The 14,073-nt window shown below is 46.8% G+C and overlaps 1 protein-coding gene across 1 annotated transcript in view; it reads right to left on the reverse strand.

Annotated features, from left to right (window-relative positions):
- Window positions 1-558: 558 nt before the first annotated feature.
- Window positions 559-14,073, reverse strand: part of LOC146782710 (extracellular calcium-sensing receptor-like) — an 81,344-nt gene continuing 67,829 nt past the window's right edge. Inside the window, exons 4-5 of the mRNA XM_085637198.1 lie at window positions 3,372-3,605; window positions 559-624 (exon numbers count right to left, since the gene is read on the reverse strand). Coding sequence (XP_085493324.1) covers window positions 559-624; window positions 3,372-3,605 — 300 coding nt within the window. The remainder of the gene's footprint in view (window positions 625-3,371; window positions 3,606-14,073) is intronic.

Raw genomic sequence — 14,073 nt, forward strand, 5'->3', positions numbered from 1 at the left:
ATAGTCATTCCAATTTTTAAAAAAGGAGACAGAAACGACCCCACTTGCTACCGGCCAATATCACTTTTAGATGCACTAATGAAGGTAGCAGCTCGGGTAATTTTAAATAGAATACAACTTTGGGCAGAAGAAAATAAGGTAGTATCACATTTACAGTATGGATTTAGCTCTGGTAAAGGCACCATAGAACAGAGTCTAAATTTGGCCTTAGTTTTATCAAAATATACCCAGGCAAAAAAGGGAAAACTCTTCGTTACTTTTGTGGACGTGAGCTCCGCTTTTGATTGCGTGAACCATGAGATATTATGGTCCATTTTATGTGAGATGGGTATAGATTCTAACATCCTCCAATTTATAAAAGCATTGTATAGGGATGCAGGCGCCAGGGTACGCTTTGGAAACAAAGGTGAGTGCTCTGACAAATTTTCCATTAAGAGAGGGGTGCGGCAGGGGTGCATTTTAGCGCCCCTGCTTTTCACCCTATACATAAACTCTATCAGTAAACACCTAATGGAATCACAGTATGACTACCCAACGATCCAGGGAATTCTGGCCCCACTACTCCTCTATGCTGATGATGCTGCCATTATGTCTCGAACTAAGATTGGCCTCCAGAGGGCTGTCCTGAAATTTGCAAATTATATGAAAGAACGAGGGCTAAAAATTAACATCTCAAAAACATACACGATGGCCTGTGGTCCCGGAACAAAGAAAGCGCCTTGCTCAATTTTTTTAGACGACAAGAGGATCGAGACCACAGATCAATTTTCCTATCTTGGAATAAACTTTGATAGGAAGGGAAACTGGCATGTAGCTATTAATGCCAGAAATGTAGCCTTCATTCGAGCAATAGGCGCCCTGAAAAAGTTCTCAGCTAAACTAGGTGGCAGACCAGTGAAAGAGTTGATTGAAATTTATAAAGCTAAATGCATCTCTACTGCCACTTATGGAGCTGGTCTTTGGGGCATTGAAAATTCACATCTGATACAAAAAACAGAAAATCAGTTCTTACGCTATTTATTAGGAGTTTCCAAAACAACAGCAACTTATTTTATACATATTGAGCTGGGCATGCTGTATATCTCAGATGTTATTAAAATTGCGCCTATACTATTGTGGCATAAAATTTGGGTCACGTCTGAGACCTCATTAAACAGAGACTTAATCACAGACTGTCTTAGTCTCGACGGATTAACTAACATTAAATGGCTTACCTATGTAAAAAACATGCTGACTGATCTTGGTCACCCCGAGTTCTTTGCGAGGCCATTAAGTATGGAAATGGTGTCCAGAAAAACGCTAAGAGAGTTGGCTCTCAACCATCTAACAACTAACAGATGGAATCTGGAAAAAACTAAAACAACAGTCACTGATTTCCCAAAAATAACTACGCATGAAGGGCTTCAAAGGTACATTTTAATTCAGCCAAATTGTTATGCTCGAATGTTACTGACCCGTCTCAGATTTGGTAACTTTTTTCGTATGATCACATTTCCTGCCTGTAACATTTGGTCTAATGACATTTTACCATGTCCCTGTGATGACATTTCTGCTCAATCAAATATTCATTGTATTTTATTTTGTAAATTTTACCAGTTCCCTAGGGGAGCTTTTCTGAAACCAATTTTATAGGCTTGGGGAATCCGCACTTGCAGACTAGCCATGACTAGGCTATTACATCTAGAAAATGAACGTATTATCTCTGCAGTAACTAGCTTTCTAAAATTGGCCATCAAATTTCGGAACTCAATGCAATCATCCTAAAATGCATTTTATGTCTTTGATTATTTTAATCTTTTTATCTGTTTTTATCTGTGTATTGTATTTTTTAAATGTATGCTTTTATGATTTTGCTCTGAAAATCGAATAAAGCTTTCTTGACTGACTGACTGACTGACTTAAAATCAAATTTTACTATCAAAAGTGTGTAAAATTGCAATTCATTTGAGTCCAAACTTGACATTCCTATTTGTTTCCAATTAAAAGTTAGCATTTATTAAATGTTTTATGGTGACCCAATGTTATCTAATGGGAGAGATAGGTCATACAGTAGTGAAAAACAAATGTAGTCGTTTTCACTACCAGAGCATGTAAAACTCAATACTACATGCCCTACCTTTTAAATACAATGCACCCTGCTACTTAAGTGGATGACTCAGTAAGTGCTGCAGGCCCACTAGTAGCATTCAATTGACAGGCTCTGATTACATGTAGTACCATGTACTATGGACTTATAAGTAAATTAAAATGCAAATAAGGTGTTAGATAATTGTACCATGTTTTTAAGGAGAGAGCCAAGCACTTTACTCCTGGTTAGAAGTGGTAAAGTGCACAAACTCCAAATGCCAACAAAATAAAAACAGGAGGGGTCACAGCAAAACGTGTGGGGAAAAACCACATCAAGGATGACAGGTCTAACAACAATGAACTCATGTATTAATTTAAAATGCCAGTTAACTCAGTGACTAAAAATATAGGGGCATATTTACAAGACCCTTGCACCACCAAAGCGTCACTTTTTTTTAAACTCCAGTGGCTCATAGTGCAAGCCCATATCTACAAGGTCATATAAAGCCATCCTGCCTGGCTTCTCATGGCCTTGTAGATATGCAGTAAGACAAGGCAGCGCAAGTTGCTGCCCTGCCATACTCTGCTTGAAAGAGGCATTCCCTGGGTGTTGATGTGGGGGCTCCTACTCAACCCACATAGAATTTGACGCTGCCCCAGACTTACAACATCAGGTAAACCTGGGTCAGTGCCAAAACCTTGGGCATCCCTAGTGCAGGCATAACAAAGCGACCTTTTGTCATTTCTTCTCGTTTTTTCCTCTTTCCATGTGCACTGCATTCTGCAGCACACATAGGAAGAAGAAAATCACCTTTCGCGATTGTTTGTTTGCAGGAAGGTACCACTTCCTGTCCAAAATCATTCTTGCCAACAAAACAGACACCCTTGCACCATAGTGCAAGGGTGCCTGCGCTGGGACAGGGCTGCAAAATGTCCGCCGGCACGACTGTGGGGTCAGAAATGCACAGTATCATGTAAATTGAATCAATTTCTGTCCTTATGAATGTAGTAGGGCAGCACAGCAAGAAGTCTTGCGGCCTTGATTTGGAACTTAAGTAATACTAAAGCATATATTCTCTACGAAACAAATACATGAAATATAGTCAGAAACAGAGACTGCAGAGACGTACCTACTTCAAACCAATGCAAACCAGGCTACACAATCCACTATATAACTTGTGTATCTATCTAGATATGCAGTTCCATTTAAATCACTTTAAAGTATGACAAAGCCCTTCTGATTCGAATCATGCTACTCAAAATGCTATTTTTAATTTTAGCAGATCCTTTTAACACAATTGTACCTGAGTGTGTCCAGCTGCCCATTGGATTGCAGTGGCGTTAATGTTGAGGGATTCTCCTGAATGGGAATGGGAAGATAACTCATAGCTCCCCACCTTCACATGAGTGATGATGCCAATAGAGCTTTTATGCCAGTTTACAATATCATACTGAGCTTGAGGATTGCCACCATCGTCAAAATTCAATTCACTAGCAGCTTTAGACTGGAAATGAACATTCTTTATGTAGTGGAGAATCTGTTGCAGAAAAACAATAGAAACATACATAACAGAAGATACAAATCTGCATAGAACAAAGATGTGCAGATAGTAGGGAGAATGAGCACATTCTTTTCACAGTTTCAATGAATTATAACATAGATGCTTTTATACAGCAGTTCATACTCATGATGAGGCATTGAATTGCACTTGTGGATAGGTGGTACAATAAACTGCCCCCTCTGGTACACCCTCTCTCTCAGGATCAACTTAATGATGGCTGTTGAATGGACCAACTATTATGCAAGTACCAATTTTAGCCTCCGAGGACTTACCTGTGCCCAGACGTCAGTCCAAAAAAGAATCTTTGGGACCCGGCTCCAGCACCTTGAGGCTCCCACCTTGCTCCTCTTCTAGTTGCTCTCTCTCTCTCTATCTCTCTTTTTCTCTCTTGATCACTCCTCCTTGGGTTATTCCAGCTTTGTCATGTTTGCCATCTTACATATCTCTCTTCTCTCTATTTTATGCCTTCTCTCTGCTTAAAGCTTGCTCTGTGCCTCTTTGCTATGTTCAACCTTTGTTTTGTGCCACTTGCTTCGTTCTGACTTTTGTTTTGTTTGTGTCTCCTTGTTGCTCTGTTTTACAGAAAAGGCATGGCATAGTTCTGTTTTAACCCATATCTTTCTGCTTGATTACCCTGTTTCGTTTGCTTTTGTGCCTGTTTACTCTTAGCTCAGTTTTGACCCTTCGATTTGTGCTGTTTTTGACCCCATGTTTTGTGTCTCTTGGCTGTTTTTTTCCTATTTTGACCCATTTCTCTGTTCATTGCTGTTTGCCTCTGTTTCTGCCATTTTCTCCTCAATGCTGCCCTTCATTTTCTCATCCTTTCCTCTCCCCATTGCTCGCTACCCTATTCTCACTCTCCTGCTCTCCCACAGCCTGTGCCCATCACTCCCCTACGCACCACCCTCCATGCTCCTCCCTCCCTCTGAGGACCTCTTTGGTGTCAGCCACAGAGCAGGTAGCTTTCCTATCCCCTTAGTGCTTCCCTGTATATAGACCTCCTTCCAGGCAAGGCCCTTTTGGAGCTGTCTCCATAGTCATGGGGCCCCCACCTCACTCCTCTCCTGGTTGCACTCTGTATCTATCTCTCTCTCTCTCTCTCCCTCTCTCTCTGTCTCTCTCGCTCTCTCTCTCTCTCTCTCTCTCTCTCTCTCTTTCTCTCTCTATATATATATATATATATATATATATATATATATATATATATATATATATATATATATATATATATATATATATATATATATATATATATTCAAGCTCTGATTGCCCCCACGATTGAGTTGCACTCGGACACCGGCGAGAGGTGGCAAGCCTTTATTTACAGTACGTGCTGACAACTGGCTGCTGCTTTTCAATCCAATCTCTCCCGCAGCATGCCTGACGCGTTTCGGAAATTTGCTTCCTTCTTCTGAGGCTATGAGATGTTGCAGGTAAGATTTGTGCTCTCCGAACCATGTTGCTTCTTATTCAATGCTACTTGACACGCCCCCAGATGGGCGGGTTCCATAACCAGAGCATGGCATTGTGGTCTACATGGTCCTGAATTAAAATCCATAGATGGACGCACTTGTTACTGGCGAAAACACAGTCCGCGCCCTCAAATGGGCCCCCAACCAGCAGTGTCAGCGCTAATCCCAAGCCAATGTCCCACAAGGCGATTCGGCGTATATCCGTACGCGTGGCCCCCTCCGTTCTAGGGGTGGTGCAAACTCGGCGACTGGGCCGCCGCCTAATATTCAAGCTCTGATTGCCCCCACGATTGAGTTGCACTCGGACACCGGCGAAAGGTGGCAAGCCTTTATTTACAGTACGTGCTGACAACTGCATGCTGCTTTTCAATCCAGTCTCTCCCGCAGCATGCCTGACGCGTTTCGGAAATTTGCTTCCTTCTTCTGAGGCTATGAGATGTTGCAGGTAAGATTTGTGCTCACCGAACCATGTTGCTTCTTATTCAATGCTACTTGACACGCCCCCAGATGGGCGGGTTCCATAACCAGAGCATGGCATTGTGGTCTACATGGTCCTGAATTAAAATCCATAGATGGACGCACTTGTTACTGGGGAAAACACAGTCCGCGCCCTCAAATGGGCCCCCAACCAGCAGTGTCAGCGCTAATCCCAAGCCAATGTCCCACAAGGCGATTCGGTGTATATCCGTACGCGTGGCCCCCTCCGTTCTAGGGGTGGTGCAAACTCGGCGACTGGGCCGTCGCCTAATATTCAAGCTCTGATTGCCCCCACGATTGAGTTGCACTCGGACACCGGCGAAAGATGGCAAGCCTTTATTTACAGTACGTGCTGACAACTGCCTGCTGCTTTTCAATCCAGTCTCTCCCGCAGCATGCCTGACGCGTTTCGGAAATTTGCTTCCTTCTTCTGAGGCTATGAGATGTTGCTGGTAAGATTTGTGCTCACCGAACCATGTTGCTTCTTATTCAATGCTACTTGACACGCCCCCAGATGGGCGGGTTCCATAACCAGAGCATGGCATTGTGGTCTACATGGTCCTGAATTAAAATCCATAGATGGACGCACTTGTTACTGGGGAAAACACAGTCCGCGCCCTCAAATGGGCCCCCAACCAGCAGTGTCAGCGCTAATCCCAAGCCAATGTCCCACAAGGCGATTCGGCGTATATCCGTACGCGTGGCCCCCTCCATTCTAGGGGTGGTGCAAACTCGGCGACTGGGCCGCCGCCTAATATTCAAGCTCTGATTGCCCCCACGATTGAGTTGCACTCGGACACCGGCGAAAGGTGGCAAGCCTTTATTTACAGTACGTGCTGACAACTGCCTGCTGCTTTTCAATCCAGTCTCTCCCGCAGCATGCCAGACGCGTTTCGGAAATTTGCTTCCTTCTTCTGAGGCTATGAGATGTTGCAGGTAAGATTTGTGCTCACCGAACCATGTTGCTTCTTATTCAATGCTACTTGACACGCCCCCAGATGGGCGGGTTCCATAACCAGAGCATGGCATTGTGGTCTACATGGTCCTGAATTAAAATCCATAGATGGACGCACTTGTTACTGGGGAAAACACAGTCCGCGCCCTCAAATGGGCCCCCAATCAGCAGTGTCAGCGCTAATCCCAAGCCAATGTCCCACAAGGCGATTCGGCGTATATCCGTACGGGTGGCCCCCTCCGTTCTAGGGGTGGTGCAAACTCGGCAACTGGGCCGCCGCCTAATATTCAAGCTCTGATTGCCCCCACGATTGAGTTGCACTCGGACACCGGCGAAAGGTGGCAAGCCTTTATTTACAGTACGTGCTGACAACTGCCTGCTGCTTTTCAATCCAGTCTCTCCCGCAGCATGCCTGACGCGTTTCGGAAATTTGCTTCCTTCTTCTGAGGCTATGAGATGTTGCAGGTAAGATTTGTGCTCACCGAACCATGTTGCTTCTTATTCAATGCTACTTGACACGCCCCCAGATGGGCGGGTTCCATAACCAGAGCATGGCATTGTGGTCTACATGGTCCTGAATTAAAATCCATAGATGGACGCACTTGTTACTGGGGAAAACACAGTCCGCGCCCTCAAATGGGCCCCCAATCAGCAGTGTCAGCGCTAATCCCAAGCCAATGTCCCACAAGACGATTCGGCGTATATCCGTACGGGTGGCCCCCTCCGTTCTAGGGGTGGTGCAAACTCGGCAACTGGGCCGCCGCCTAATATTTAAGCTCTGATTGCCCCCACGATTGAGTTGCACTCGGACACCGGCGAAAGGTGGCAAGCCTTTATTTACAGTACGTGCTGACAACTGCCTGCTGCTTTTCAATCCAGTCTCTCCCGCAGCATGCCTGACGCGTTTCGGAAATTTGCTTCCTTCTTCTGAGGCTATGAGATGTTGCAGGTAAGATTTGTGCTCACCGAACCATGTTGCTTCTTATTCAATGCTACTTGACACTCCCCCAGATGGGCGGGTTCCATAACCAGAGCATGGCATTGTGGTCTACATGGTCCTGAATTAAAATCCATAGATGGACGCACTTGTTACTGGGGAAAACACAGTCCGCGCCCTCAAATGGGCCCCCAACCAGCAGTGTCAGCGCTAATCCCAAGCCAATGTCCCACAAGGCGATTCGGCGTATATCCGTACGCGTGGCCCCCTCCGTTCTAGGGGTGGTGCAAACTCGGCGACTGGGCCGCCGCCTAATATTCAAGCTCTGATTGCCCCCACGATTGAGTTGCACTCGGACACCGGCGAAAGGTGGCAAGCCTTTATTTACAGTACGTGCTGACAACTGCCTGCTGCTTTTCAATCCAGTCTCTCCCGTAGCATGCCTGACGCGTTTCGGAAATTTGCTTCCTTCTTCTGAGGCTATGAGATGTTGCAGGTAAGATTTGTGCTCACCGAACCATGTTGCTTCTTATTCAATGCTACTTGACACGCCCCCAGATGGGCGGGTTCCATAACCAGAGCATGGCATTGTGGTCTACATGGTCCTGAATTAAAATCCATAGATGGACGCACTTGTTACTGGGGAAAACACAGTCCGCGCCCTCAAATGGGCCCCCAACCAGCAGTGTCAGCGCTAATCCCAAGCCAATGTCCCACAAGGCGATTCGGCGTATATCCGTACGCGTGGCCCCCTCCGTTCTAGGGGTGGTGCAAACTCGGCGACTGGGCCGCCGCCTAATATTTAAGCTCTGATTGCCCCCACGATTGAGTTGCACTCGGACACCGGCGAAAGGTGGCAAGCCTTTATTTACAGTACGTGCTGACAACTGCCTGCTGCTTTTCAATCCAGTCTCTCCCGCAGCATGCCTGACGCGTTTCGGAAATTTGCTTCCTTCTTCTGAGGCTATGAGATGTTGCAGGTAAGATTTGTGCTCACCGAACCATGTTGCTTCTTATTCAATGCTACTTGACACACCCCCAGATGGGCGGGTTCCATAACCAGAGCATGGCATTGTGGTCTACATGGTCCTGAATTAAAATCCATAGATGGACGCACTTGTTACTGGGGAAAACACAGTCCGCGCCCTCAAATGGGCCCCCAACCAGCAGTGTCAGCGCTAATCCCAAGCCAATGTCCCACAAGGCGATTCGGCGTATATCCGTACGCGTGGCCCCCTCCGTTCTAGGGGTGGTGCAAACTCGGCGACTGGGCCGTCGCCTAATATTCAAGCTCTGATTGCCCCCACGATTGAGTTGCACTCGGACACCGGCGAAAGATGGCAAGCCTTTATTTACAGTACGTGCTGACAACTGCCTGCTGCTTTTCAATCCAGTCTCTCCCGCAGCATGCCTGACGCGTTTCGGAAATTTGCTTCCTTCTTCTGAGGCTATGAGATGTTGCAGGTAAGATTTGTGCTCACCGAACCATGTTGCTTCTTATTCAATGCTACTTGACACGCCCCCAGATGGGCGGGTTCCATAACCAGAGCATGGCATTGTGGTCTACATGGTCCTGAATTAAAATCCATAGATGGACTCACTTGTTACTGGGGAAAACACAGTCCGCGCCCTCAAATGGGCCCCCAACCAGCAGTGTCAGCGCTAATCCCAAGCCAATGTCCCACAAGGCGATTCGGCGTATATCCGTATGCGTGGCCCCCTCCGTTCTAGGGGTGGTGCAAACTCGGCGACTGGGCCGCCGCCTAATATTCAAGCTCTGATTGCCCCCACGATTGAGTTGCACTCGGACACCAGCGAAAGGTGGCAAGCCTTTATTTACAGTACGTGCTGACAACTGCCTGCTGCTTTTCAATCCAGTCTCTCCCGCAGCATGCCTGACGCGTTTCGGAAATTTGCTTCCTTCTTCTGAGGCTATGAGATGTTGCAGGTAAGATTTGTGCTCACCGAACCATGTTGCTTCTTATTCAATGCTACTTGACACGCCCCCAGATGGGCGGGTTCCATAACCAGAGCATGGCATTGTGGTCTACATGGTCCTGAATTAAAATCCATAGATGGACGCACTTGTTACTGGGGAAAACACAGTCCGCGCCCTCAAATGGGCCCCCAACCAGCAGTGTCAGCGCTAATCCCAAGCCAATGTCCCACAAGGCGAATCGTCGTATGTCCGTACGCGTGGCCCCCTCTGTTCTAGGGGTGGTGCAAACTCGGCGACTGGGCCGCCGCCTAATATTCAAGCTCTGATTGCCCCCACGATTGAGTTGCACTCGGACACCGGCGAAAGGTGGCAAGCCTTTATTTACAGTACGTGCTGACAACTGCCTGCTGCTTTTTAATCCAGTCTCTCCCGCAGCATGCCTGACGCGTTTCGGAAATTTGCTTCCTTCTTCTGAGGCTATGAGATGTTGCAGGTAAGATTTGTGCTCACCGAACCATGTTGCTTCTTATTCAATGCTACTTGACACGCCCCCAGATGGGCGGGTTCCATAACCAGAGCATGGCATTGTGGTCTACATGGTCCTGAATTAAAATCCATAGATGGACGCACTTGTTACTGGGGAAAACACAGTCCGCGCCCTCAAATGGGCCCCCAACCAGCAGTGTCAGCGCTAATCCCAAGCCAATGTCCCACAAGGCGATTCGGCGTATAGCCGTACGCGTGGCCCCCTCCGTTCTAGGGGTGGTGCAAACTCGGCGACTGGGCCGCCGCTTATATTCAAGCTCTGATTGCCCCCACGATTGAGTTACACTCGGACACCGGCGAAAGGTGGCAAGCCTTTATTTACAGTACGTGCTGACAAGTGCCTGCTGCTTTTCAATCCAGTCTCTCCCACAGCATGCCTGACGCGTTTCGGAAATTTGCTTCCTTCTTCTGAGGCTATGAGATGTTGCAGGTAAGATTTGTGCTCACCGAACCATGTTGCTTCTTATTCAATGCTACTTGACACGGTGTCCGAGTGCAACTCAATTGTGGGGGCAATCAGAGCTTGAATATATATATATATATATATATATATATCACTCCTCTTTTGGTTATTCCTGCTCTGGCATCCTTGTCATCTCTTCTATTTCTCTGCTTTCAGTGTTGTGCCTTCTCTCTGCCTTGACTTTGCTGTGTCCCTCTATGCTCTGTTTCAACCTCTGTTTTGAGCTGTTTACTCCCTTTTGACATTGTTACATGCTTTGTTTGCTCTTTTTTAATGCTTATCTATCAGCCTCATTGCCTTGTTTTCACCCGTACATTGGTGCCTCTTTGCTTTATTCTAAACCTTATTTTTATGCCGTTTTGAACCTCGCTATTTTGTGCCTCTTCTGTGCCTCTAGTCTGTGTCCCATTTCACATTGCCTATGACCTCCGTTTTCTCCATTTTCTCTATGCCAGTTCATTTCATCTTCCCTCTCTTTTCTCCCCCCAAGCATCCCTTACCTTTTTCCTGCTCTCCTGCTCTCCTTCTACCAGCCCCCAATTGCCCGCACAGTTCTGCCTACTAACCCCTGCTCAGAACCTACTTAATGGCAACTGCACCATGGATGGGCTGTTTTTGCATGGCAGTTATGTCAAAGGCAACCACATCTGTATCTGCCAAAGCTTGGACTGCTCCCAGAACAGAAACCCTGGGTCTATTCCCTTCCGTTACTACCCTACCATGCTCCTCCATGTCCTAAACCCCAGCAGCTGTTGCACCACAACACATGACAGCCAAGGCCTATATGTTTGTGCCTCCTGCAAGCTCACATACATTTCTTCTCACCCCACTTAATCACTATTTGTACGTAACACTTCACTCTCCCACACTCAGCCCAGTTAATCACCAACCTCACGGCACCACACACACTCAAGCATGCTACGAAACAAATGCTCAGTCACAAAAAACACCACACAGATCTAGAACCTGCTGCATGACCATGACCATGCCTCAGACATGCTTTGAATGAAATTAAATTTATAATGAAATGGAATTTATAAAGTGCGATGGCTACCCTGAGGCCTCCGAGCGCTACAGACGGTGCAGCTGATTGCCGAGCAGATGAAAGTTAAGTGCAGTTTCTAAAGAGCCATGTTTTTAAAAGCCTTCTAAAGGCCAGTAGATTGGGCACCTGACGAAGAGGAAGTGGAAGCGTATTCCAGAGAGTGGGAGCTTTGTAGGCGGAAGACCGTCCACCCCATCTAGCTTTTATTATTTTGGGGGGCAATGAGAGGAGGGCGGTCGTGCAGCGGAGGTTCCTCCTGGGTTGGTATGGGGTGATCAGGGATTGGATGACAGATGGGCCGTTCTTCCAGAAGGATTTATGGGCCAAACACATGGCCTTAAACTGAATCCTTTCCCTGATCGGCAGCCAATGCAAAGTCTTGCGGGCTGGTTTTGCAGACTGTAGGGCGAATCTGTAGGAGCATGCAGGCAGCACAATTTTGGATGATCTGGAGCTTGCTGATGGTATATTGTGGTGCACCCAAATAAAGGACGTTCCCATAATCCAGGCGGGAAAGGATAAGGGCCTGGACCATGATCCTTCTGGCCTGGAAAGGGAGGAGGGGAAGGATCTTACGGAGCATCCTAAGTAAGCCAAAAGAAGTGGCTGAGAGTTTCGTGGCTTGATGGTTAAAAGTGAGGGAGCGGTCAAGCCATATGCCCAGACTTTTAATCTGGTCTTTCGGGGCAGGTGCGGGCCCAAGACAGTTGGGCCAAAGCAAGGCAGAGTTGAATGAGGGAGAGTTGCCCAGGAGCATGAGCTCCGTCTTGTCCCCAATAAGTTTCAGGCATGAGAGCTTCATCCACTTGGCAACCTCCTCTAGGCACAAGCCTAGGGTGCTAGATGCCCGCTCGGGGTGGTTTAATGCCACCACGAGCTGGGTATCATCTGCATAGGTGATGATTTTTATGCCAAATGGATGGACGAGCTCCGCCAGGGATCTCATGCAGACGTTGAATAGTGTGGGGCTCAGGAGGAGCCCTGGGTAACCCCACTGCTAAGAGGCAACTGCTTGGAGACAACGTCTCCTTCAAAGACCTTAAATGATTGCTCACTCAAAAAGGATTGTAGCCAAGTAAGAGCGGTGCCGGATATTCCTAGATTTTTGAGTCTGAGACTCAGAGTATTATGGTTTACAGTGTCGAAAGCGACACTGAGATCAAGGAGGATAAACAAAGCATTACCCCCTTGATCCAAGATTCTCCTAGCCTCCTCATTTGCTGAGAGGAGGGCGGTTTCTGTCCCAAATTGGGGGCAAAAGCCAGTCTGAGAGGGATGGAGGAAATCGTTAGATTCCAGAAAGTCCACCATAATATTGTTTATGTGTTTCTCAAGAATCTTGCTCACCCAAAGAAGAAGAGAAATGGGGCAGTAGTTAGAAAAATCGTCCTGGTTTAGATTGGGTTTCTTTAGGAGGGCTTTGACCATAGCACATATCCAGGCCATGGGAACTATGCCAGATGAAATAGAGGAGTTCACGAGGTCAAGGATAGCAGGGCAAATGAGGTCAGTGGCTAACGTGAGGATCTGAGGAGGGGCCGGGCCTGTTGGAGAGCCAGACTTAAGTTTCGTCATAATTGGGCCCAACAGAACAAAATCAAGGGGGAGGAATTGTTCTAATGAGGTTTGATTTTCAGGCATGGGTGACATAGACTGATGGGTCTGTACAGTTGGAAAGGACAGATAAATGTTTTGAATTTTCTGTGACAAGAATTCCGCCAATCTTTTGCAGTGTGTGAGAGCGTCGAGGGCTGCTTCACAGGTAGTTTGGTAAGGGTCTTAGCAATACGAAAAATTTACTTGGGGGAGTTGGCGGATAGGTTGATCTTATCTTCATAAAAAGCTGCTTGGGCAGCTTTAATTTCAAGTTTATATGATCTAATTGCCTCCTGGTATTTGGATCTGGTGAGGTTTGATTAATCCTGTCTCCATTTCCTCTCAAGCCTTATGCAGGATTGTTTAAATTCTCTCAGCTTAGATTAGAACGATGAAGCGTTGTTCTGCCTGCTGATTTTGTGATTTTTTTTTTGGAAGTACTACATCCAATGAAGTTTTCAATAGCCAGGCAGAGATTAGAGTCATTCAATGGTCGAGTGACTTCCAGGACATGTTTCCACTGATCAGTGGGGAGATTAGACCAGTTCCGTTCCTGAACAGAGATAATATTCGGGGAGGGGGCGGGTCCGGGCCTTTCCCAAATTAAAGGGATCAAAAAGTGATCGGACCACGGAAGCAGGACTGGAGTTCCTACGCTAAGTTCATTACAATTGCTAAAAACTGGGTCCAGTAGATGACCTTTAGAATGGGTGGGTTTCAGTACTTTCTCACTAATCTGAAGAGCCAGGAGATTCCCGATCAGCTCGTTGGCCATCTAATCAGATGGGTCACCTAGGTGGAGATTAAGATTACCAAGTACCGTGAAGTTGGCGGGGGCAAGGGCTAGATTGGCAACAGTAGTGGGGAAGGTATCAAGGAATTGCCTGGGAGCGCCTGGAGGGCGATAGATTACGAGACCCGAGAAAGTACTACTCGGGGAGACATCAATTGAGAAGATAAGACTTTTGCAGTCCGACAAAGGGTCTGCTATGATGCTACAGTTGAAAGTATTGT

The sequence above is a fragment of the Triturus cristatus genome, chromosome 12 (genome assembly GCF_964204655.1).
Source record: "Triturus cristatus chromosome 12, aTriCri1.1, whole genome shotgun sequence".
NCBI lineage: Eukaryota > Metazoa > Chordata > Amphibia > Caudata > Salamandridae > Triturus > Triturus cristatus.